Below are 14,228 nucleotides of genomic sequence, written 5' to 3'. Positions count from 1 at the left end.
AAATTAGCCATGCAATAACTTTTTTTAACAACATTTTTCGAAAAGAATATTATCTACCTATTATATTACTCTATACTATATTGCCAATGCCAATGGTACCCAAGCACCCATTGATTATTTATTTGGCATCGAGATACAAGTTGCCTTAATGAGCACCAACCTTCAAAAAAATATGTGATTTTAAGAAAAAAATATTTTCAGTGATTCTACATATGTGATAATATATTTATTCATAAGGATAAAGAAAAACCAACCTGTATGTTATAACACTTTATTATAAATAACTATAGTTAAAACAAAATACTAAATATATGCTTATGACCATATCAATACCCTTTGTGGCCTCTAAATCTTCTTCTGTTATCAAGCTGTGAATAAAAAAAAATGTGACAATTATTGCTTATTTTTATTATTATTTATTTTTGAACATAAATTGTAAATTATGTGTTTTTTTAAAGACATTCATAAAACATGATCACAATAATGTGGAATTTTCAAAGTACATAATCACTTTATTTAGATATATATTTCTTAGTAACAAAACTATCATCAAAAGGCAATAGGCAAAATTATAGAATATGTGCTATACATTCATTAAAATATTTAAACCTTAAAATGGAACTAACAAAAAACTTATTATTTTCTAGTTAATTATTTCATAAAGTAAATTAACTTACCAATGAACGTTTACACTCAAAAAAACTTTGCCGTAATTGAATACATTCTGTAGGTACTATGCCATCTTTTAAACATTCTCTAGGAGTTTTCTTTTGCTGAAAATATAAAGGCATAATATAATAATCCTATAATAGTTTCAAAAAGTCCACCAGACTGAAATCTGGCGACTGCAACCAATCTTAAAGACACACTCTCTGCTTTCTCTTAGGAGTAACATTTCATTCACAGTCCATTCACAGTATGAAAATTCGACGCACTTCAGGAAAAATTGAGCAATAGGCTTATAAGTTTACGTGCTCACAGATAATCCTCAGTTACCACAGTAAACACTGCTAATTTTCTAACATTGGGCTCTGTGGTGATTTTTGGACATATAATAAAACAAACACTATTATTGACCCTGCCTAATTTCACAGGTTTGACCCCGGGGTCTGCCAGTATATAAATGAGCCACCAGACGAATGAGACTGTTTCAAATAATAATATATAATTTAAAAATATATAAATTCTAACCTTTTTACAACAATCACTACTTAAAAGACACATCTTTAAGTCAGCTCTTATCCCAGCGCATGGTGATCGATCAGCTAAGCCGACTTCTTCTGGACCAAATGCAATCATATTCTAGCTGTACAATACGTATTTGAATATATTATTTACTTTTTGGTCTAAGTCCTACAATAAGTGTTATTTTATTTGACAGTGACACTTTGTAATTTTGTATGGAATTATTGACAGTTGCCTTATTCACTACCTATTTCGTTTAAAAATCTACTAATCTCAATAACATAATGATTTGTTTTTTACCTTATTGTATATTGAAGTTGTCACAAATTAAGATTATTAAGGTTTATAGATAAATGAAAAGCAAATCGACAGAATGATACTCGAAAAACATGTCTTCAAAGTTGTCGACAAAGGGTATCGAACGTATTCTGTGCCAAGTGACAACCTGCCAATTATCAACTTTATAGTGTCTCTTGTAACATTGACATTTAACAGCTGGCACCTATTGTTGTTAGTGATAGAACTTTGTAATATTTTACCGCCGCTTGTAAACTGCGTATAAATATAATGAATAAACTATTTTATATATTTAAGAGAAAATTAACACACATATGTAATTTAAAACCCTATAAAGATACCAAATGGCTAATGCCAAATGGAAATCCAATAGGAGTTTATATTTACAACTGTGTCGCTGAAGAAAAAGTTCCTGTAATATTAAATGATCCAACATTAGCTACTTGGTATTCTTGTGGTCCAACAGTGTACGATTCGGCACATATTGGACATGCAAGTTGCTATGTAAAGCTAGATATTATTCAAAGAATATTAAAATCTTTTTTTAATATTAACCTTGTTACCGCTATGGGAGTTACCGACATTGACGATAAAATTATTAAAAAAGGTCACGAGACTAAAACAGATTACAGAACCGTTGCTAAAATGTATGAGCATGAGTTCTGGATGGATATGTCAAGTTTGAATGTGGAAAAACCAATGATTGTGACAAGAGTATCAGAACACATTGTGACAATAAGTCAATTTATTAAAGGCCTCATTGATTCTGAAATGGCTTATGTAACTAAAGATGGTTCAGTTTATTTTGATACCTCAAAATTTCCTGCATATGGAAAATTACAAATAATGCAAGATAGTGGAGAAGCCAGTGATGATGCCAAGAAGAATAAAATGGACTTTGCTCTTTGGAAGGGATTTAAGCCAGGTGAACCTTCTTGGCAAACAGAATGGGGTGAAGGAAGGCCAGGGTGGCATATAGAATGTTCTGCTATGGTCAGTAAAATATTTGGTTCCCAAGTCGATTTTCATGCTGGTGGCATTGACTTACAATTTCCTCACCATGAAAATGAAGAAGCTCAATCTTGTGCCTATCACAATTCAAGGCAATGGGCAAATTATTGGATTCATGTTGGACACTTGAATCTTAAGGATACTAAAATGTCAAAATCATTAAAAAATACAATGTCTATACCTAGTATATTAGAAAAATACAGTGCAGACACATTTAGGATGGCATGTTTAATATCAAATTATAGGTATTCTATGGAGTACAGTGATGAAGTGATGTTGACTGCTGAGGATGTCCTAAACAAGTTAAAATTCTTTTTAAAAGATGTAGAAGTTTATGCAAACCAAAAAAATCCAGAAGTTGGAGATTATAATAATAAGCTATTGAGTGATCTGCAAAAAGTTAAAGAAAATAATTTAGAATCATTAAGAACTGATTTTGACACAGCTTCTTGCATCAATTCAATACTAAACTTAGTGAATAACACAAATAAAATAATTAAGGCTAGTACAAGTAATTATTACCCTGTCCCTGTTTTACTAGTTGCAGAATATATATTGCAGGTTCTAACCAAGTTTGGGTTAAAATTGACTGAATCATCAAGTGATAATGTTACCAACACCTTCATAGATAGTTTAGTTGAATTTAGACACACAGTGAGGTCAAATGCTTTGAAAAGAAAAGATAAGGAACTATTAAATGCTTGTGATGTGGTAAGAGATAAGATGAAATCAATGAAAATTCAAATCAATGACAGCAAAAATGAACCCTCATGGGTTGCTATAAAATGATTTTTTTTTATAAATAAAATAGTTAATAAACAATTATTAGTCAGTGGAAATCACAAAAGCACCTTGTAACAATTTGTAAATAAAAAATTTAAGATTTAGTTACCATTTTTTTTCTCCATTAAACTAATATTTAGTTTAATTTGCCCAACCAGGAACCTATGTACATACCTTTATCATGCTGCCTAAAAATTGCTATACTGTTTATAGTTTCTGTGACGGTAAACTTGAGCATAAGGAAATAAAACTTCTAATACTTGCAAGTAAGTTATATATTTTGTTCTGTTTCGTTAGGTTTAATTATATTTTTTATAATACAAAGGAATATATTATATCTCCAACACACATTTTGCAATAAATAGGAGTTTTTCAACAAAATAACTTGGTATGATATTAAGACAACCTTACCAATATTTTGATATAATATTTCATTATGAATGCTTAAAATAAATAAGTATTTTGCACAAATACTTTAATGTTTACACAATTCACAAATTATAATTAGACGACTTATTTTATAGTTTTTCAATTACTTTAATGAGATCATATAACCCCAAGAAATGTCAAGTACGTGTATTATTTAAAAAAATAATGTAACAAAAAGGGCTTGTAGCTCTGAATCGGTTATTGTAAAATAACTTTGTAATATGAAATCGACATGAACTTGAATGCCGCCTTCAAATCATTTACGTAGTTTCAGTTTGGTACAAGGAGTATAATATTTAATATAATCATAGCGCTCGCGTTAAATAAATTCATCAACATCTTATCAAGTTTAAGTTTTTAACTTTTAAGTACTGTATAGTTCGAACGCTTTCTAAGTCAAATGATGTCGAAAATAAATGTTATATTTTTAACAAATAAGGCAATTAATAACCGATTCCTATAAAAAAGTTTCCATATTGATTTGAAATGTATGCAGTGGTCCAACTTTCCAAAGTTAAATTAAACGGTCATAATATTAATAAGTATTTATTAATAATAATTAGTTATGAATACTGTTAAGAATCCTTTTATAAACCTATCTTTATGTGCGCCTGTGCTAAGTCACTTGTCAAGTCTGTTTAACCTTAATGCTCCTCAGGTTCGATTTCGGAATTCTAGCAATAACGAGTAATGTTGAAAAATAGTAACGTGTTGAGCAGTAGACAGCAAACATTAAACTTAAACAAGTGTTGAGATTCTACGCGCAAGGCAACATGTTTTGTAGGTACTTGTAACGTTGACTTACTGCCATAGATAATACACTTATACTAGCTACTTACTGCGATGTATAATTGTTACTTACTTCAGAGCGGGAAAGTTACATTATGCGAAATGTGTATAATTACCATTACAAAATATTACTTTTCGACATTACTTCTATGGGTTATATGCACATTGAATATTTAATATCCTTTTTTTTAAAACCAAAGACTAATATCTGACTAGATTAAAATATTTGAATAGATATTATTACCTTTTTTTATTTACGATGATATACATATTAAAGTTTATTAAAAAAAAAAAATTAGTTCCGGTGTATACTGTAAGATATATATGATTTCATTTGTTACCTGTACAATATAGTTAAAGATATATATTTTACTGTTATTTTTATACTGAACAAACTGATTATAAATGTGTGCAGAGATACTAAGTATTTTTTTCTCACTAATTAACTTGTAACGTTGCATTCTTGTCCTGTATCATGTTTTCCGCCTTGTACACTTTCCACGCGACGAGATAGTCTCGAACCATTTTGAATAGTGTATAATAATTTATAAATAGTAATATAACAATGGCTATAAAATTATGCCATGCAAATGAACTAAATAATAGACATAGTTGCATGGCAACTAATGAGAGCTGCAGGCACAGTAGCAAACACAACAGCTTTGATGGATTGCTGAACACAGACTGTAAAAAAAGAAAAAATAATATTAATTACCCTTAATATTATAAAGAGTAATAAACTAAATATTTAAAAATAACTGGAAGTACTTGAATCCTGGTGAATGATAGTATGTATGACACATCAATTAAAATTCTATTTGTAACCGACAAAATTAAGATTATGTTTTTTTTTACCTTTTTTCGTTTATAATAAATAGGCTACTACGCCTTATTAAGTGATTTAGTACATTTTGGAATTAAGTGTCATTTACATCTAATTATCCTGCTTTGTTTTATTAAAATTAATTAAACTAAAAACAATAAATTAAACTTAAAAATAAACTACTTCAGTAATAAGCCACTTGAAGCAAAACTGAAACCTCCAGAAAGATTTTTCTTAAAATAACGCTCAAGAAAAGTTGATAAGAAAAAACATAAGTGAATATTCACTTATTATTTTGTTACAACATCTAATACTATTTGTTTTAAAATAATAATTTTCAACATTATGCTTTCTCTACAAAATTAAAAAGAACGAAAAAATATATCGTTTCGTGTTGAATAAGTAATATTGATATGATTCGACTTACATAGAAACGTATGTGGTGCACGTCGGTGGGGTTGGCGGCCACGGCGGGCGCGGCGGCGCAGTACACGGCCTGCGACACGCGCACGCGCGCGCCGCGCCCCCACACGCGCGTGCCCGTCCACGCCGGAATGTCGCTCACGTCGCCCGACACTGCAGCCAAATAATAATGATAGGAAATAGTGCTGGCCAAAAACAAAGTAAGCTAGGTGTTTGCTTACATGACTCAAAAATGTTTTTTTATAACCATCCTTATAAAAAATGCTATAACATAATTTCCATATTTCCAAATTTCGAAAGCTTTAAAAATGATCTTATTTATATTAAAAATAGGTGATAGACTGGCAAATGGGCGACCTGATAGGAAGTGTTCTCAAGCACCCATTGCATTGGCACAGTAAGAAATATTAACTAGATAAGAATACATAAGGAAGGTATATTACATAAGGATACCTGTAGTTAGTTACTAAGTAAAGTATAATAATGACGCCCTACCACCAAATGTACAACGGGAAGTGTCACATGATAATATAAAATAATTTAACGGACAAACTAACCATCAGCTGATATACAATAAATATGATAGTCGATAGATCAAGCCTCACCGGTGAGCGGCTGCCAGCGGCCGAGGTGGCGGGCAGCGCGGTGCGGCGCGTCCGTGAGCGCGGCGGGAAGGAGGTGCGCCGCGTAGCGCCCGCACAGCGCGCCCCACACCAGTCCCACCTGTTGCGCTGCGCCCGCGCTGTCGTATTGCAAGTACGACTGCCGATATTGACAACATTAGTACTTACAAATTTACTATATGTATGCATTACTTAAATCATTTGCATTACTATACTATACATTTTATATTTTCTAAAACAAAGGAGAGAACAAACTATATTCTTAATAAATGTTTAATTTTAGAATGACTGGCTTATCAAAGTTATTAGTTATTTTTAAGCGGAATCAAATATATTTTAGCCTATAATTTCTATAAACAATTTTCTATTTTAAAAATAATTTTAATTAACATTTACCTTTAAAGTTTAAACCATATGCCTTAATATATATGATGAGTTTTTACTGTATCATAGATATAACCGTGTATTACCTGAGCAAAACAACATGGAACAAAACTGGTGTAATATGCTCCAAGTATTGAATTGAAAAGAATTTTCTTGACCCTCATATTAAAATCTTGTCTCAGAACTTCCACTTCAGACCGTATTTGTTCTGGTTCATGAGAACAACTGTGCATAAGAGGAGTCTCTGTGTTGTGCAGTTCAAGAAATGGAGTAGAGTTTATTCCGAAGCATATAAAGTATATCACTGCCCTGAAAAATTGTAATTTAAAATTACAAACTTATATTCTAAATTATATACAAAAATACGAAATTTTCAATACTTACGGATAACAAAGATAAAAAATCTTGACAAGTGGATATTTGAGCATTATGAAATATGTACACCACGACAGTGCACCCAAAACTACACCCAGGATAAACATCCTGAAATAAATATAAAAGATATTTTGAAAGAGCTTTAATTTTTGGCTTAAAAAAAAATCATAGTATTTTAAAAGATAAGTGGCATATCTTTGGCATCTGTAGAATTTTTTTATTTAAATTAGCCTTCATTAATAGAAACTACAAAAACAATATCACTTAAACTTTCATGCAAGTATAGATACTATTGAAAATAAATTACTTAGATTTTAAAATTCATTTGCATAAAACAAATTTTCTATTTTCAAACCAATTTAATTTATCAAATACAAGGTTAAAATATCTGCAACTTACCTAGCTGCAATTGTAGCATGTGGTAACATCTTAGGAGATAATATGCATTTAAGAAGTGCAAGGCTTATACTTAATAGTAGTCTTCTACATATAATTGTCACTATAAATGCAACTAGATGCGGGTCAATGAGATAGAAATTCTGAAATATATTATTTATATTGAGTATAACTTAGATCTTTGTATTATAAAATACAAACAAACATATAACAATTTTGCAAAATTTCTCTAAGGCACTCAAACCACAGTTTCGTGTTTATTCTATCTTATATTAACGATGGCCATGAATTAACTTTTACTTCTCAATACAAAAACAAAACAAATGTTTTTTTTCCTGTGTATGATAATAATGAGATTATTTAAAATTATCTATAGAAAGTGTATTTCTCATAATTCACCTGATATATAATATATATTTATTTAAATTTGATGTTATATATTTTACTAATATAAATAATAAAGGTGTTGGATACAAACACAGAAATTTGTTTTAAAAAAAGTAAAAATTTTACCATAGCTTGTGTTGTGTATGAGTGTGGTAACCACCACATTGTTCTATACAGGTTCAAGAATTGTAAACACATAGCTACAAGTGTAAACACAAAGTTCATAATTTCAAAGAGTAGCTCTCCATCTTGTGGTATGTATGGAAAAGGTATGTGTTTTGGTGGCAGAGGACTCTCTGTAAACTTAACATCTGTTGCTGGGGAAGTTTTTGCTGGCGATAGTCTTGATCTAGCCCGTTTTCCATTGCTTATATCATCTTCCATGAGAGGTGTTGCAGCTCCCTACAATTAAGACTTAATATTAAACACTGATGACTAGATAAATATTACAATTTTCTAGGAAAATACAGGCATAATTAGTTCTTCTTTAAAATAATATTCCTTACCTTTTTAGTTCCTCCAGAAACTTTCTTTGGACCAGGAGCTACCATTTTACAGGCTATCGGGGGTAAGGTTCGTTTTGCAAGCGGGTCTTTTATAATTTTTCGCCGTCTTGAGACGGCAGTAGACGAAGTAGTGCTAACCTGAGAGTAAGCCCACCGCCGGGCCAAAAGTATGGTCAAGCACCCAAGAGCCGCTGGTAGGAAGAATACGACAAAAGGTCCACTTTCATTTTCGGTACAACTCATCACTTACATGATAAAATGTCCCAATATAAATATTTCGAATTAACACACTCGCGGTTACGCGTCCGTCAGAACGTGAATTTCACAAATTGACAACTAAATGAACTAACTAAACAAAGTAATAATATCTGAATTTACGGAATTGGGAATCAATGTCAAATGTCAATTGTCAAGTAAGAATCTTATCAAGTTGTCAGATGAAGCGTGGAAGTGACAGTGGCAACTTTGGTTTTTTAATTGTAGCTACATATTACACCCCGATATAATCCAATTATTTTAAAGCATCCAACCCAAACACAATAATAAAGTTTTTATGAACTAGTCGTTAATCAACTTCAATGTATATATTAAATCAACAGCTATTTATTAAATGTGAAAAATTATTTATATATTAAGATTGTAAACTAACAATATTTTAAAGAATATTTAATCACAACCTATCTAGCTTGCCAATGGTTAATAATATTATCTTTGTGTTTTCATAATATTCGTATAACTTTAATTCTTTCATAACACTTTCTCCAAATATTAAAATATCTTCTGCTATATATATACTTATTAATATGAATATTCAATTCTAACTACGGTAAAAACAAAAAAATTACGTATTTCAAAATAAAAAATTAAAAAATACAATTATGCACTGCAATTTAAACAACGATAACTTTATTTATAGAATAATAATAATTATCCTTTATGGAAAAAGAATGACTATAAAAGTAGATGTAAACGTCAAAAGCTACGTAGGTCTTATCGTAATGTATATAAAATCCATAATTGTGGGACAAGTAACTCAACAACAATATATTGATAATAATGGTTAGTTACTTCACTCTTCTTTCAATGTATCCAAATGCATCAGTGTTTCTCGCTCTTCGCTGTAATAAATCGATTTTATTATTTCTGGGCCGGCCGGTTCAACTTGAGTGAAAAATATATTTAACCATTGAAATGTAATAATTATTATTATAAAATGGTAGTTACATTATAAACAAAATGTCATTTACTATTCTTTGCTCATTTGTGTTAACGTTTTATGTGGTTATATGGTTTTTTGACTCTTTTTTCAAGGTAAGATGTTTTGGATAAGAGATGTGATAATGTTTACATTTTAATCATCTAAATATATTATCTTTTAATTTTTTTTTCTACAGAGTTGTATGCACTATCCTTACTACGCCTTTCTGGATGGAACTGGGCTAAAAATTGGTATTTTAAATTTTTCATGGACAACCACTGCATGCAACAGATTTATCTACAGATGGAGTAAAAATCTTGGTCGAATTTTACGAAAATGGTTCAACTTTGGGTACATTTTTACAATCGGCTTATTTCTACCGTTTTCTTTATGGACCCTTCTATCAATTATTTTTGAGCATTTTAATGACACAATACAAATAGACAATGTTTTTGAAGTGAAGGCTATGTTACCCGGTGTGAACATACATACTTCAGACTTTTGGGTTTACTTTTTGGCAATTGGATGCAGCTCTATATTTCATGAGCTTGGTCATGCAGCAGCTGCTTCACAGGAAGATGTACAGCTTGTTTCAGTTGGGGTGTATGTGTTTGCAATAATACCTCTTGCCTTTGTGCAGTTAAATACTGAACATCTTAATAGCCTTAGTATAACGAAAAGGTTGAAAATATACTGTGCTGGAGTCTGGCATAATGTAACACTTGCATTTTTTGCACTGTTACTGTTTTTCTCAGCACCAATTCTATTTAGTATTGCATACCAAACTGATATTGGAGTAAGAGTTACAGATCTCACAGATGATTCTCCATTAAGAGATGCCAGAGGACTTCAAGTAGGAGACATCATCACTTCTATTAATGATTGTCATGTTAAGAATTCAAAAGATTGGTCGTATTGCTTACATGTAGCTCATGATCGTTTTGGTATTTGCACAAGTGCTGAATATATAGCACAGAATGATGAAATAATGATGGAAACTATCAAAGAAAATGATGTTGTTGAATGCTGTCGTAAAAATGATTTGTATAGTTTTTGCTTTGAATATATGGAGCCCAAAGCAGTTGTTGACTCAGTATTACCAGGGCAGTATTCTTGTTTAAAGCCCAGAGATATGGTTAAGAATAAATTAATCAAATGTACAGAGACAAATGGTTACTCGTGTCCTAGAAATATGCACTGTTTAAAACCATCACTACATAATCAAACATACCTCATTATAGTAGAAAGACAAGACGATAATGCAGTTCTTTATTTGGGATTGCCATATGATATACACAAGACAGTATTTGTTGATCAATATTTTCCAAGGTGTGCCATCATTTCATTTTTCTCACCATCTCAGTTTGAAAAGCTTTTGCGATATATTTTTATATTTTCTATGGGTATAGGATTTTTGAATGTTTTGCCCTGTTATGGAACTGATGGACATCATATTGCAAGAAGTATCATTCAATGGTTAGCTAAATATTTTAATAAAAATGGTGATTTTATAACATTCTTTACTGTATTTACAATATTTGTAGGTACAGGCATCACTGTGCCTATATTAATATTTCTATTTTATAAAGCAATATTTGTTGATGATTATTAATCATTTTATTCTTAAATTATTTAACTACATAATAACTAAATAGTTAGCTACAAATTCAAATGTACATGAGCATCTGGAATTTAGTCAATATTTGATGTTAGCAATTAGGTGTCCTAGCCTATATTCATAGAATTTGTATGAAATGTATGCTATATAATACTTATTTATGTTGTTTTAAGTTTTAACTGCACAAATAAAAATTATTATATATTGTTTTATATTTAGATTGATTTAAATATTTATATGTAAAATAGATATGTAACAATAACTAATTAACAAAAATTGTATGAATGCAATTTCTGTTATAATGGAAAGTAATTATTTGTTGTAGTACTTATGAAAATAATAAACTTGTAAATAAATGATACTTGGGTAGTTTTAAGTTGTAGAATAATTTTATACTATAACTGAATACTTCAAATAAAAAAATAAAAAAACATGTAATATATTATTTTATTTAACTTTATCACTATTTAAAAACTAAATTTAATTTTCTTTTTATAATTATCGAATTCCATGGTAAAAAATATATCTGCTAGCTGTCACTGAGTGCTAATGATTTCTGTAAGTCTTTTAAGGATTTTCTTCCATAGTATAACAAAGATTTTATAGTTGTTTCATCATTGTGGTGTTTATTGTTCTTAAAATCTGATCTTGCCCATTCCTTCAATTCCAAACGAGTGTTTTCATCTGAGACTTTCCTTATTGTTCTGAATATGTCTCGATATAACTTCAATACCTCTTGTCGCAATAGAAACTGAAAATAAATTGTTATTGACATTGAATGATTAGGAATTCTTTAAACGTACCTATCTCTTATTTATATACTTAGTAGGCTCTACAGAATTACATGAAAACCAAGACTATTAATGTTTTATCAGTTTATGGAATAGGAAGGAGCATTACATTAAGCGCATCATACCTGTTTTAAATTTAGTGTGGCTTTTGGCAACTTCGACGCCATTTCTTTTGCAGATTATTTGTAATCAGACGATATCAAAATAGAATTGACATACTTTATTATAAATATGTTTTGGTAATAAAATACAGACGTTTTAAGGCATTATCATTAGATTTTGTTAAATTTATCTTAAAACTATTTTGGCTTCAGGCGTACAACTTTATAATATCATTTCTCATAATCATTTGTTTTGAAGTTCAACCTTCAAAGTCATAACTCATGTGTCAAATTATCAGCTGTTTAATAGCCAGTGCTGCCGTTGCATAAAGTGACTGCAGTTAAAAAAAACCGATAGTTAAGAAAAAAATCCATTCTTGTTAAAATTTCATTGACTTCACTAAAGCTTGCTTTTATATTAAATAGTGGTAGATACATATAATTTAATTTTTTGGGAATTTAATCTCATAGCCTGTGAGACTTTTTTATTGGAACGTTTTGTTCTTCCAATATTATAATAATCATGATAATTATTTAAAATAAAATTGAAAATGAGTATAACATTGTACCTATAATAAAATCAACTGAGATTTTGAAAATAAAACATATAAATAGCTTAGATATTTTTGTAATTTGATTTTATGTTTAATACATTTGGTTTGGTTATTAAGATAGTGGTTTTGTAATAGTGGGGTAGCTAGGTGGGCAAGGGCCCCGGTACATAGAATAAGAACGGGCCCTCACCCCCTCTTTCCACCCCTCTTTGACTTGTACTGCCCTTCAAAATTATAGATAGGAATAAGAATAGGATGCAGGTTACAAAGAGTTGAACTATCATTAGTAGGCTAAATCCATACGTCATATCATTCAAAGCTCTTATCAAAGCTTAGGTTAGAAGACATCTCAAAAGAGACGGTTCTGGTTGTATTGTCGGGCTGTCGATGAGCGCCCAATCCCGGCCGCTATCCCACTACTGCCCGATACCGGGACTTTTGGCTGCTGGGTTTCCTTTCTGGCCCGGTGCGCCCCTCCTTAATAAACCTGCACCCTTTGGATTCCTCCAAGGGGTCCATATTAATACCGGACTTAGTGTGGACGTCCAGTCAATATGGGCCACACAACGCCAGGAATCCCGACCTCAAACCATCCTCCGGCCCGGATCTCCGAGTAGCCGGATTACAGGAGACGCCACACTCCCAGTCGCACTGCACCACCTGGCCCTGCGATAGCCACGCAAAAGCAACCTTTGTAAATACAACTAAGATGTTTAGAGCTTTGAAAATGACTAGAATATCCAAATTCGAGTAAAATCAAATCAAAAATTGCACTTATTAATATAACATTTGACTAAGAATAATAAAGCTTTGTTTATTTAAATTTTTATTATTCCTCAATAAAAAATGTACATACATAATTTGAAATTAACATAAATTAAATGGAAATTAGAATAATAAGAAATCGAGTCGAAAAAATATATATAGTTATATTACAAGCAAAAAATATCACTGTTATTAAGAAGCTTTCTACAGACTCCTCCATTTTCTCCACTTATGTTTATCTATTGCTATATGTATTCAGTCATTTCCCACTGTTTTGAGTATTTCTTCAAGCCGCCTTTCTATTGGCCTATCTTTTTTTCTCTTACCTGATGTCCTTTTCTAAGTGGTTATCTTATTTGGCCACCTATAATCGTTCATATACGTGCGTGGCCACCCCTTATCCATTTTAGTGTTGTAGAGCATCTAAAATTTTATTTGTATTTCTCACATATACATTTGTCCTTTTATGTTTCAAGTTTACATTTCGAGTGCTCCGCTCTCGGCTTTTTAAGTGGTTTATATCTTATTACTAGTGTGTCTGTTGAATGTTTGTGATGCATAAGAAAGAGAAGGTAATATACAAAAGTCCAGGACTTATTGCTTCTCTTTGACTTAAAAACATTTCTAAGACTCAAAATTAGTTCCAGGACATGTTCACTCGTTTGGTCAGTTCATCTCAGTGTCTAGATCTTTTGAAAGATATTTGCTTTCCTTGAAATATGTACTCTTCAACCTAGTCCAAAAGACCGTTTTCGACGCTCATGGAGATTTTTCGCTTGTTATTGTTTTT

General features: G+C 30.9%; 5 protein-coding genes across 6 annotated transcripts; 2 read left to right on the top strand and 3 right to left on the bottom strand.

Moving 5' to 3' along the window:
• Positions 1 to 257: 257 nt before the first annotated feature.
• On the bottom strand, positions 258 to 1,379 carry LOC125066931 (cytochrome c oxidase assembly factor 5). The gene is made up of 3 exons (XM_047675260.1): positions 1,192 to 1,379; positions 678 to 773; positions 258 to 368 (listed from the first exon to the last, which is right to left on the bottom strand). Exons 1-3 carry the CDS (start codon positions 1,297 to 1,299, stop codon positions 327 to 329), a joined length of 246 nt encoding a protein of 81 aa, XP_047531216.1. The 5' UTR covers positions 1,300 to 1,379; the 3' UTR covers positions 258 to 326.
• A 306-nt stretch (positions 1,380 to 1,685) lies between these two features.
• LOC125066825 (probable cysteine--tRNA ligase, mitochondrial) lies at positions 1,686 to 3,374 on the top strand. The gene has a single exon (XM_047675108.1). It carries the CDS (start codon positions 1,753 to 1,755, stop codon positions 3,280 to 3,282), a length of 1,530 nt encoding a protein of 509 aa, XP_047531064.1. The 5' UTR covers positions 1,686 to 1,752; the 3' UTR covers positions 3,283 to 3,374.
• Positions 3,375 to 4,817: 1,443 nt separating this feature from the next.
• On the bottom strand, positions 4,818 to 8,831 carry LOC125066773 (transmembrane protein 39A). 2 transcript variants are annotated; one of them, XM_047675037.1, is made up of 9 exons: positions 8,412 to 8,831; positions 8,032 to 8,307; positions 7,522 to 7,661; positions 7,132 to 7,230; positions 6,834 to 7,056; positions 6,346 to 6,502; positions 5,855 to 5,893; positions 5,745 to 5,796; positions 4,977 to 5,178 (listed from the first exon to the last, which is right to left on the bottom strand). In XM_047675037.1, exons 1-9 carry the CDS (start codon positions 8,652 to 8,654, stop codon positions 5,118 to 5,120), a joined length of 1,290 nt encoding a protein of 429 aa, XP_047530993.1. In that variant the 5' UTR covers positions 8,655 to 8,831; the 3' UTR covers positions 4,977 to 5,117. The 2 variants fall into 2 exon arrangements, with proteins under 2 accessions (XP_047530992.1, XP_047530993.1); XM_047675036.1 differs by having other exon boundaries at positions 4,818 to 5,178; positions 5,745 to 5,893; positions 8,412 to 8,785.
• Positions 8,832 to 9,478: 647 nt separating this feature from the next.
• LOC125066774 (membrane-bound transcription factor site-2 protease) lies at positions 9,479 to 11,577 on the top strand. The gene is made up of 2 exons (XM_047675038.1): positions 9,479 to 9,722; positions 9,806 to 11,577. The coding sequence occupies exons 1-2, from the start codon at positions 9,648 to 9,650 to the stop codon at positions 11,219 to 11,221; spliced, it is 1,491 nt and encodes a 496-aa protein (XP_047530994.1). The 5' UTR covers positions 9,479 to 9,647; the 3' UTR covers positions 11,222 to 11,577.
• A 78-nt stretch (positions 11,578 to 11,655) lies between these two features.
• Positions 11,656 to 12,386, bottom strand: LOC125066775 (LYR motif-containing protein 2). The gene is made up of 2 exons (XM_047675039.1): positions 12,144 to 12,386; positions 11,656 to 11,978 (listed from the first exon to the last, which is right to left on the bottom strand). The coding sequence occupies exons 1-2, from the start codon at positions 12,183 to 12,185 to the stop codon at positions 11,757 to 11,759; spliced, it is 264 nt and encodes an 87-aa protein (XP_047530995.1). The 5' UTR covers positions 12,186 to 12,386; the 3' UTR covers positions 11,656 to 11,756.
• Positions 12,387 to 14,228: the final 1,842 nt, after the last annotated feature.

Source organism: Vanessa atalanta, chromosome 10, assembly GCF_905147765.1.
Source record: "Vanessa atalanta chromosome 10, ilVanAtal1.2, whole genome shotgun sequence".
NCBI classification, from domain to species: domain Eukaryota; kingdom Metazoa; phylum Arthropoda; class Insecta; order Lepidoptera; family Nymphalidae; genus Vanessa; species Vanessa atalanta.
This window is presented reverse-complemented; position numbering and strand designations above follow the sequence as displayed.